The sequence below is a fragment of the Cnephaeus nilssonii genome (assembly GCF_951640355.1).
Source record: "Cnephaeus nilssonii genome assembly, chromosome: 3".
Taxonomy (NCBI): Eukaryota; Metazoa; Chordata; class Mammalia; order Chiroptera; family Vespertilionidae; genus Cnephaeus; species Cnephaeus nilssonii.
Window position 1 is genome coordinate 41,928,235 of NC_137074.1, and position 12,107 is coordinate 41,940,341.

At 44.3% G+C, this 12,107-nt stretch overlaps 1 protein-coding gene across 1 annotated transcript; it reads right to left on the minus strand.

The window, feature by feature from the left end:
* Positions 1-202: 202 nt before the first annotated feature.
* On the minus strand, positions 203-12,101 carry LOC307095771 (17S U2 SnRNP complex component HTATSF1-like). The gene is made up of 2 exons (XM_079765282.1): positions 11,992-12,101; positions 203-3,681 (listed from the first exon to the last, which is right to left on the minus strand). Exon 2 carries the CDS (start codon positions 3,640-3,642, stop codon positions 1,363-1,365), a length of 2,280 nt encoding a protein of 759 aa, XP_079621408.1. The 5' UTR covers positions 3,643-3,681; positions 11,992-12,101; the 3' UTR covers positions 203-1,362.
* Positions 12,102-12,107: the final 6 nt, after the last annotated feature.

Consider the following 12,107-nt stretch of genomic DNA (forward strand, 5'->3'; position numbering starts at 1 on the left):
GCTCACCATTACTAGTCATTACAGAAGTGCAAATCAAAACCACAACGGGATAGCACTTCAAAGCCATTAGGATGTCTATTCTAAAATAAAATAAAATAAAATAAAATTTTAAAGAAAACAAAAACTGTTGGTGAGAATGTAGAGAAATTGGAACACTTGTGCATTGTTGGTGGAAATGTAAAATGATGTAGCCACTGTGGAAAACAATATGGTGTTTCCTCAAAAAAATTAAATATAGAATTATCATATATCCAGCATTTCTACTTCTTTATATATACCCAAAATAAGTGAAAGCAGGCACTTAAACAGACATTTATACACCTATGCTCTTAGCAGCATTATTCACAACTGTATGGAGTTTTTATAATGAAAAGGCATCAATACAGTTTATTTCAATGCTTCTGATTTATAAGAAAAACTTCTTAATGCTTCAGCAGAAGTCGATTCATCAATATTTAATTTGGAAAGCATAAGCAAGAAAGACATTTTATTGGGACTACACAATTTAGCACAGTACTAGGCACCATACTAGAACAAAAACAAAAACACAAAATGGAAGTATGAATGATGACAGACATTCTTAAACTCCAAGCGATCATTAAACCTTCCAAAACCGTATTCAAAAAGTTGTGTAGTATGTGCACTTTTCTGGGGAGAGGCCCCACAATTCCAGTCAACTTCTAAAGGGCCCTCACAGTACAGAGTAGAATTCTAATCTCCTTCCCTATATTTTTAGTAATGAAAGCTGTAGGTGGACCTCAGGAAATTCCCTTCTGTGCATCTAATAGTCAATTTTCATGGAAAGAGGGTAAAAAGGAAAACAAATAAAAGTAACTTGCAAGGACTGGGCAGGGGAAAATTCCAAAGTGCTATTTACCTTATAAGTTTAGTAACATGCTCTGCTTTAGAGAGGAGAAATAGGAGCTAACCTGGAAGCAAGGAGAATCCTATGGGATTTTTCAGATCCTTAAAAAACTAAACTTAAATATGAATAAAGCAAATAGCAAAAATTTTAAATGCAATTTAACTCAAGTCCAATTTTCAGTTTCTGCATATTAACAACTTTTTATTTTTGAATATCACAAACTTTCATCAGAATACTTTTTAAAATATTCTGCATGTATTTAACAAATCTGACAAAGGACGAATATCCAGTTTACTTGCATTAGACTATGAAGCTTTACCTGAACAGCCAATTAACAAATATTTATGATCATTAAGTATAGGTAACAATGGAAAAGTCAATGCATTAATTTGATGGCATTCTATCACTAAGTAATGTTCATTAACACTACTAGTAATTCCCCTAGAGCATAGGCAAAATGTAGTGGAGGAATTTCCCTCAAAAGCAAATTTAAGGGATTAAATGTCATCATCATCATCATCACTACTGAGGAGAAAGCTGCTGCCTATGGACAGGGCCCCTTCTTCCTGAACATTCCCCAAACCACCCACCATCCCTTTCTCATCAGAATCATCGAACAACTTCTCACATGAATCCTCTACAAACAACTTCTCATTGGAATCATCATCTTCAAACATGTTTTCATCTATACCTTCTTCATCCTCCTTTGCATCTACTTCACCTTTTTCATCTGAATATTCAAACATCTTTTCATCTGCATCATCTTTTCCCTCCTTTTCATCAGCACCTTCAAGCCCCTTTTCATCTGCATCTTCTTCGTCCCCTTTTTCATCAGACTCCTCATCAAAAACTTTTTCATATGCATCTCCTTCTCCTTCCATTTCATCTGATTCATCGTAAAAGTCTCTCTCAGAGCCTTCCTCATCAAACACTTTTTCAGAGTTGTCATCTTCAAATTCTGATTTTTCAGAGTCATTTTCTTCTAACTCCTTTTCGAGCACATTTTCATGAAACCCCTTGTCAGAGCCATTCTCATCAAACTCTTTTTTGAGGCCATTTTCTCCTAATTCTTTTTCAGGGCCATCTTCAAACAGCTTTTCAGAGCAGTGTTCTTCAGATTCTCTTTCCAACTCACTTTCTTCAAACTCCTTTTGGGGGCCATTCTCTTCTTCAGACCCCTGGTTGGGGCCATCTTCTTTAGACTCCTTTTCAAAGCCATTCTCTTCAAAATCATTTTTTAATCGCTTTTTGGGTTCTCTTCCAGAGCCATTCACTTTAGACTCTTTTTTAGGACTAACCTCTTCCAACTCTTTTCTGGGACTACCTTCTCCAGACTCTCTTTCAAGGTAGTCTCTACGATCTCTTTGGGGGCAGGCTTCCTCATACTTTCTTTCAGATCCTTTTTGGGGGTAGCATTCTTTAGCCTCTCGTTTGATGTCACTTTCTTTAGCATCTTCTTCAAATTCTCCCCCATCCTTTGTTTTTTCAAACTTTTCATCTATAGGTTCTTCAAATTCCATTTGAGTTGCAGCTTCTTGAGCCTTCATTTTAGATGAGCTAGGGTGCTCTGAAAAATGCCTTACTCTAGAAGGCCCTGCCCTTACTGAAGCACAGATGGAATTTGAACACCCAAGACCTTTATTTGCCTCAGGAGCATTGAGGAAAGCCTCCCATCCTTTCAACCTTTCCTCCCTTTCTCTTGTGGTCTCCTCCACCTGATAATCTGTAGTTCCATCCCACACTTGGGCAGTGATTTGACGGCCACCAAACCACCGTCCATTAAGGGTTTGAATACAATAATCAGCTTCCTCTGGATCCCTGAAGGACACAGAGGCCACACCACCTGGGTGTCTATCAAACACAAGGAGCTTCCTAATTTGTCCAAACTTTGAACACTCTACTCGAAGATCTTCTCTGATCTCATTCAGCACCAATGGATCATCCTCAAAATCCATGGGATGAAACATATTTTTGATGATGACAACTCGCTCATGGCGCATTCGGGATGGCCCATCCCTTCTCTCGGGTCTCCAATCCAACTGCTTTTGTTGCAGAGACAGCTTTTTCTTGTAGTCCTTGCACTTCTTCTTCTTCTTAGAGGCATCATATTCCCCCTTCAGTTGAAACCTTGCCACCTCGACATGTAATCTGTGGCCTCTAATTTCATCTTCATCCAAAAGTTTTAATGCAAGATCCACAGATTCCCTCTTCAAATAACAGCAAAGCCCATCTCCTTTAAGATTTCCTTGATTGTCTTTGTAAAGCTTGACTTTAAATTCTTCTGTTTGAGGATCTCTCATAATAATGCCAAACTTGGACATGAGCTGTATAAATTCATCCAGTGTAATATCTGAAGGCAAGCCAGACACATATACATTTGTATTTCTGTCTTCTTCAACATGAAACCATCCTAATTCAGCCTTTCTCTTTTCTCCCCTATTTTTGGGATCACTGGGTTCAGAGGTCTTTCTTTGAGGAGTTTCCTCTGCAGGCCTACTACTAACATCTTGAACATTTGCAGTAGAGCTAGACACACCATCATTAGGAAAGCCATAATTGGCCTGATATGTAGCAATGAAATCTTCAGTGATCTTGGGGAACCAAGCCTTCTTATCCAGATCCCACTCATAGGGGGTGTCATCTGGCTGCTGCCTGAAAGAATTGGTTTCTCTTCTGGGATCTTTCTGGGTATTTCCATCCTTAGTGTCTCCATACAACTTTTGCATTCGCAACTGCTCATCAAAGTCATCTTTCTCATCCAAGTTGTTGCCGCTCATGTTGCCGATTTAGCCCAGGGGCACAGTCCAGGCGCGAGGCTAGAGGGGAATAGAAAAAATGTGGTCTGCCATGCTTAACCCTGCTGCTCCCCCACCCGCCTACCACCCACAATAGTGTGCATTGATAGATAAATGAATGAACAATATATAAAGTATACATATAGTGGAATATTATCCAGCCTTAAAAATAAGGAAATTCTGATATATGCTACAAAATGGATGAACCTTGAGGATAGTATGTAAAGTGAAATAAACTAGTAACAAAAGAACAAACATTATATGATTTCACTTATATGAGGTATTTGGAGTACTCAGATTCGTAGAGACAGTAGGATAGCAGTTGCCAGTACTTCACACTACTGAACTGTACACTTAAAAATGGTTAAGATAATAAATTTTGTTATGTGTATTTTACCACAATTAAAAGCCAAAACTAAAAAAAACATGAGCTTCAGCTTGGGAGGGCCTGAAATTACTTTTATTTAAAATATATTTTTATTGATTTCAGAGAGGAAGGGACAGGGAGAGAGATAGAAACATCAATGATGATGAGAGAGAATCATTGATCGGCTGCCTCCTGCATGCCCCCTACTGGGGATCGAACCTGTAATCTGGGCATGTGCCCTTGACCAGATTCGAACCTGGGACCCTTCAGTTCACAGGCCAATGCTCTACCCATTGAGCAAAACTGGCTAGAACTGAAATTACTTTTATTTATTGTCTAAAGTTGATAAGACTCTCATTACATTTTCTGACTAGCAACAACCAGTCATTCATTCAGCAAATATTTATTGAGCATGTGCCAGATGACATATGGGATACAGTAGTGAATAAAACAGACAGAAAGCCCTGATTTTCACGGAGCTTACATCTAGACTGATTGATATTTAAGACTCCTTTTGAAACCTAATGCTGACATATTAATTTACAAAAAGAACCAGTACTGACAGTTAGTTGACCAAAGAAATACAAATGTCTTTTAACATGGAAAGATGTTCAATCCCAGTCAAAACAAGAGAAATACAAATTAAAACTACACTTTTTCTTCCTATAAACTGGCAGAAAGTCCAAACTGTTGACAAAATACTCTGTTAGTGAGGCTATGGGGGGAAAGGCATGCTCATACATTGCTGGTATAAGGGTAAAATGGCATGTTTTTCATGGACAGCAATGAAATAATAACACCATAAACAATTAAGCCTCCCCAGACTTCCCAGTGAGTTCAACAGCATATCCCCTGCCATTGGAATTATATTCCATTTGAACCAGTAACTCTACTTTAAAAAGGAATTCTAAGAAATAAATGCAGGCCTTGGCCAGATAGCTCAGTTGGTTAGAGTGTTTGTCCTGATACACCAAGGTTGCAGGTTCAATCCCCAATCAGGGTACCTACAAGAATCAACCAGCCTGGCTGACATGGCTCAGTAGTTGAGCATGAACCTATGAACCAGGAGGTAATAGTTTGATTCCCAGTCAGGGCACATGCCTGGGTTGCAGGCTCGATTCCCAGTAGGGGCATGGAGGAGGCAGCCGATGAATGTTTCTCTCACATCATTGATATCTCTCTCTCTCTCTCTCTCTCTCTCTCTCTCTCTCTCTCTCTCTCTCTCTCTCCCTCCCTCTCTCTCCCCTTCTGCCCCCCTCTCCATTCTTCTCTGAAATAAATAAAAATATATTTTTTAAAAAGAATCAACCAATGAATGCATAAATAAGTGGAACAACAAATCAATGTTCTCTTTCTCTCTCTCTCTTTCTAAAAATCAATTTTAAAAAAGAAATAAATGCAGATATATAAAGAGAGCAATAGGAGGATGCTTGTACGCTTGTTGCAGCATTATGTATAATAGCAAAAACTGCAAAAATATTTTATGTTTATTAATCAAGAAATAATTGGATAAATAATGGTATATTCATACTACAGAATGGAATCATTTAAAAAAGCTAGATTTGTCTACATCCCACTATATATTAAATAAGTTGCAGACAAAATGCATCATCATCATAATAGCTAATACTTAAATTGTGTTGATAATGTGTCAGTGTTCTAAGAACTTTTCACATATTATCTCATGTAATCCTCACAATCTTTTAAGGTTAGGTATTATTATTATCCCATTTCAAAGATGAGGAAGTCTAGGCATAGAGATTAAATAATTTGCCGAAACCGGTTTGGCTCAGTGGATAGAGCATCGGCCTGTGGACTGAAAGGTCCCAGGTTTGATTCCGGTCAAGGGCATGTACCTTGGTTGCGGGCACATCCCCAGTGGGGGGTGTGCAAGAGGCAGCTGATCGGTGTTTCTCTCTCATCGATGTTTCTAACTCTCTATCCCTCTCTCTTCCTCTCTGTAAAAAATCAATAAAATATATATTTTTTAAAATAATAATAATAATTTGCCCAAGACTAAACACCTAGTAAATGACTAGAGCCTGGAATGCAATTCAGGAACTCTGGAGTACCAGCATATAATCATCTAGTACACTGTCTCTAAACGTAAGTCTGTGTGTGAATATACATGTACATATATGCATTTGAGGTTTTTTGTTTGTTTTTTTATACATATTTTTATTGATTTCAGAGAGGAAGGGAGATGAAGAGAGAAATATCAATGATGAGAATCACTGATTGGTTGCCTCCTGCATGTCTCCGTAGTCATTTACTGGGGTTCGAGTCTGCAACCCAGGCATATGCCCTGACCAGGAATTGAACTGTGACCTCCTGGCTCATAGGTCGATGCTCAACCACTACCACATCAGCTGGGCGTACATATATGTATTTTTAATATGTGTATATGGTATATGTGTGTTTAGGCATATATTTATAAATACAGATATATCAATATATAAACTTCAAGGGGAAATGGAAAGAATACCCACCAAATTATTAATAACTAGAGGCCCGGTGCACAAAATTCCTGCATGGGTAGGGTCCCTAGGCCTGGCCAGCAATCAGGGCTGATCAGGGCCTTCTGGCTGCTAGCCGGGGTCTTCCTTCATTCTGCGCCACCCCCTGGTGGTCAGCACACATCATAGTGAACGACAGAACTCCCGGTGTCCTGGTCGAACTCCCAAGGGGACAATTTGCATATTAGCCTTTTATATATATACTAGAGGCCCAGTGCATGATTGAATCATGCACGTGTAGGGTCCCCTACATGCTTTCACTTTCGATCACGGGGGAGCTGGGTGCCTGTCCGCTGGTGCACCAGGCCTTTCAGAAGCCTCCGGCGTGGCAGAGGCTTCTGAAAGGCCTGGTGCCTGAGTGGACAGGCACCCAGCTCCCACGCTTTTACTTTCGATCGCAGGGGAGCTGGGTGCCTGTCCGCTGGTGCACCAGGCCTTTCAGAAGCCTCCGTCACGGCGAAGGCTTTTGAAAGGCCTGGTCCCTGAGCGGACAGGCATCCAGCTCCCACGCTTTTGCTTTTGATCGCTGGTGCACCAGGCCTTTCAGAAGCCTCCAGCACGGCGGAGGCTTCTGAAAGGCCTGGTGCACCAGCGGACAGGTACCCAGCTCCCCTGCTTTTGATGGTCCGCGGAGGGACGTGAGCTAGCTGCCCCAGAGGCCCCTTCTGTGCCGCAGCACAGCCATGGCACAGACGCTGAGCTCGAGCTGCCGCTGGCGACGCGAGCTCAGCATCCCGCCGGCCCAATCGGCCACCCTGACCACCCCGAGTCCCACCCCCCCGCACCTCCTGGCCAATCGCGGGCATAGCGAAGGTATGGTCAATTTGCATATTTGTCTATTATTAGGTAGGACTAGAGGCCCAGTGCATGATTGAATCATGGACGTGTAGCGTCCCCTACACGCTTTCGCTTTCGATTGCGGGGGAGCTGGGCGCCTGTCCGCTGGTGCCGGAGCAGACAGGCACCCAGCTCCCCCGCTTTTGATGGTCTGCGGCGGGACGTGAGCTCGCTGCCCCAGAGGCCCCTTCTGTTCTGCAGCACAGCCATGGCACAGACGCTGAGCTCGTGCCGCCACTGGCGACGTGAGCTCAGCGTCCTGCCGGCCCAATAGGCTACCCTGGCCACCCCAAGTCCCGCCCCCTGTGCCTCCCTCTGGCCCAATCGTGGGCGTAGCGGAGTGATGGTAATTTACATATTACTATTTTATTAGGTAGGACTAGAGGCCTGGTGCACAAAATTCGTGCATAGGGGGCTGGGGTCCCTCAGCCTGGCCTGCACCCTATCCAATCTGGGACCCCTCTAGGAGGTTTGACTGCCGGTTTAGGCCCAATCCCTGTGGACATCCCTCTCACAATCCAGGACCGCTGGCTCCTAACTACTCACCTGCCTGCCTGCCTGGTTGCCCCTAACCACCTCTACCTGCTGGCCTGATCGCCCCTATGTCCTCCCCTGACAGCCTGGTTGCCCCAAACTGCCTCTTCCTCAGCCCCCACCACTATGGCTTTGTCTAGAAGGATGTCTGGATGGATGTCCAGAAGATGTCTGGACTAATTAGCATATTACCCTTTTATTAGTATAGATATAGATGGTTATAACTCTAGGAGTTGAGTAGGATGAGAGAAGTAGGGGAAGGGATTTTTATTTACTTATATAGTTTGTGTGTGTGTGTGTGTGTGTGTGTGTGTGATTATATATTGTTGGTTTTCAGTATCTTTCCAGTAAGTTCTTTTCCAAATTTTTTATTGTGATAAAATATATATAACATAAAATTTACTATTTTAACCATTTTTAAGTGTGCAGTTCAGTGACATTCAGTACATTTACATTATTGGGCTACCATCACCACCATCTATTCACATAACTCTTTTCATGTTGCAAAACTGAAACTCTACCCATTAAATAATAACCTCCATTTCCCCCTCCCCCCAAGCCCCTGGCAACAACCATTCTACAATCCTCTCTAATAAAATGGTAATATGCAAATTAACATCACTCCACTACATAAGCCACGCCCACCAGCCAAGCCACGCCCACCAGCCAATCAGGGCGAATATGCAAATTAACCCCAATCCAAGATGGCTACAGCCAGAGAGAGCAAGGTTTCCCAGGTAATAGAGGAAGCCAAGCTTTCCATAGCCGTTGCAGGCCTAAGCCTCCACTCAAGCTACAAAGTTTCAATTACAGAAGGTAAACAAATTGAAACAAATGGCGGCAGAATGGAGCTTGAGAGAGCAGGCCAGGGTTGCCGGCGGCAACAGGGGAAGCAAAGCTTTCCACACACCCTGGCCGGGCTCACCCGCTTAAGGCTACAAAGTTTCAATTGTAGAAGGTGAATTAACTGCCACAGAAATGGCTGCTGGAGCCCCAGGCTTGGCTCCGCTCCAGGCTACAAAGTTTCAATTGTAGAAGGAAAATAAATTCCAGATACCAGGGCCTCTGCTTGGGTTGCCAGGGGGCGTGGCCGGCCTGCAAACCACCACAGGCCCCTCACTCAGGCCGCCCCACACCCCAAGGGAACCCCCACCCTTATCTGTGACACCCTTCAGGGCAAACCAGCTGGCCCCCACCCGTGCACCAGGCCTCTATCCTATCTAATAAAAGAGTACTATACAGATTGATCATCACTGCAACACACAATATAGCTGCCCCCATGTGGTCAAAGATCCTGCCCCCATGTGGACACAAGATGGCCACCACAAGATGGCCAGCAGGGGAGGGCATTTGGGAGGCACCCAGCCTGCAAGGGAGGGCAGTTGTGAGGGACCAGGCTTGCAAGGGAGGGCAGTTGGGAGGCACCCTGCTTGCAAGGAAGGGCAGTTGGAGGTGATCAACCCTGCAGGAGAGGGCAGTTAGGGGTGACCAGGCTGGCAGAGGAGGGAAGTTGGGGGCAAACAGGCTGGCAGGGGAGCAGTTAAGCATCAACCAGGCTGGCAGCGGAGTGGTTAGGGGGTGATCAGGCTGGCAGGCAGAAGCGGTTAGGGGCAATCAGGAAGGCAGGCAGGCAAGCAGTTGGAGCCAGCAGTCCTGGATTGTGAGAGGGATGTCCGACTGCCCCTTTAGGCCCGATCCCACCAGGATCAGGCCTAAACGGGCAGTCGGACATCCCTCCAGGAGTCCCAGATTGGAGAGGGTACAGGATGGGCTAAGGGACAACCCCCCGCCGTGCACAAATTTTGTGCACCGGGCTTCTAGTCTGTCTATATGAATCTGACTACCCTACATACCTCATATAAATGGAATCATACAATATTTGTCTTTTTGTGACTAGCTTATTTCACCTAGCATAATATCCTCAATTTTCATCCATGTTATAGCTTATATCAGAATTTTCTTCCTTTTTGAGGTGGATAATATTCCATTGTATGTATATACCACACTTTGTTTATCCATTCATCTATCAATGGACACTTGGGTTGCTTCCATGTTTTATCTATTGTGAATAATGCTTCTATGAGCATGGGTATATAAATATCTGTTTGAGCCTGGCTGGCATGGTTCAATGGTTGCACATTGACCTATGGATTATACCTACATGTTTTCCACAGCCCCTGTAACATTTTACATTGCCACCAACAATGCACAAGGGTTCCAATTTCTCCACATCCTCACTAACACTTGGTATCCTGTGTTTTTTTTACAGTAGCCATCCTAATGAAGTGATACCTCTTTGCAGTTTTGATTTGCAATACCCTAATTTTTAGTGTTGTTGAGCATCTTTTCATGTGCTTATTGGCCATTTATATATCTTTGGAGAAATGTCTACTTAAGGCATTTGCTCATATTTGTTTGCTTTGTTATTGTTAAGTTTTGAAACAAACAAAAAAAATTAAGTTGAGAGAGATTCTCCCTGAGACCATCCATTAAAACCTTATCTAATCAGTCCTGGCCCCTGTAGTTGGGGTGTCTTCCTGTACACAGAAGAGTGGCGGGTTCGATTCCAGTTATGGCACATACCCAGGTTTGGGATTCAATCCCCCGGTAGGGGCATGTTTAGTCTCTAAAATAAAGGGAAAATATTATTTTAACAAACAAACAAAAGCACCTTTATCTAATCAGCTCCCTGCCTACAGAATAAGGCCTGAATTTACCACTCACCACTTTCCAAGGTCTCAGAAGTAATTTAAAATTTTTTCGACAATTGAACCTGCTTCCACACCCCATCCCCACCCCATTCCCACCCCTATCTCTGCAAAGGTTGTTCCCACCCATGCGCGCGCACCCATTACAGGCCAATCACTAGTGCTATCTAATAATCACCCTTCTTTTCTCTTTCCGCCTGTGGCTTTGCAGGACAGTCAACACCTTCCTCTACAAGGTACACTCATTTTAAGTGAAAACTTTTTCCAAGTTGCCTTCAGCCTTTCTTTCCCCAGGCTACATTTTCCAAAATCCTTAAGAAATGGTCTTCTCTCAGCGCTATCATTAACTAGCAGAGGGAAGAAATGACAGGTTCCTCGGTCCCACCAGGAGGCCTCGGTGCCGCGGTCCAGCGGCAACCGCCACGTAGAGGCAACGTCAGCCTTTCGAACTCCAAGTCCCGAGGTGCAACGCGCGCGTGGGAGGAAATAACCTTTGCGGAAACTTTGCAGGACCCGCGGATCTAGAATTCCCACAGTTCTCCTGCAGAAAGGGCGCGTTCCTGGCCAGAAAGCCTCTGGATTACCGCCTGACGCCTACGCTGACTCGCCTCGCCTACGCCGCGCCCCCACGGCCTCGCACTTCGCAGCCCCTGTTCGCCCCCGGCAGCCACCGCCTCTTTCCCCAAGCAGTGGGCGCCTCTCGAGCCTCGGACCTTTGCGCTCACGGTCCCTTCTGCCTGGAAAGCTTGCTGCTTGAACTCCAGACCCACTCAACTTGATGGTGTTCTTGGATCCACCCCTCTTTCCACCCTGATGGAGACAAGAGTAGGGTTGCAATAAATGCCGAGAGGCTGAATGAATGAATAATTGAAGAAATCATGAGAGAGTAATGTTTAATCACCCACATAACTTGGCAGAAGAAAATGTGGAACTATGAAGTCAGGCAGATCGGGCTCCAATACCAGTTCTTCCACTTACTAGATGGGTGATCCTCACCCCTCATAGAGTTCACGAAACGTTTGTGGAACGAGTGTGTTCTCACAGAGACAGGTGGCGAACTCAATGAGATCCTGCTTGTGTCGAACCTGGCCACCAGCAGCGCTCAAGAGAATTACTACTCGCCCTACTATATACCACGTGTTGTGTGTATGTAGACTGAGTTCCCTGAGGGAAGGGGATGTCTAAGTCGAGCTCCCCAAGCTGCCGGGTCACACGGCATGAGTAGGATGACGGAAGACTACAATTTTTAACAAGCGAGGGGCGGGGAAGATGACATATCCAGAATGGATCTGGCACCTTCGCAGGGACCACAAGTCTCATCATCCCGCAAGAATCTCATCTTGCACAAATGAAGGCCTCCTAAACTTACAGATCAAGTCTGCGGTCCATAGGACGCCACCCCAAGCGCTTCAACAGGTCAAGTTCACGGCGGCCGCGCCCCAAGCCGACTCCAAACTGCTGAGCCTTCGGGCGGGGCTGGCGCCC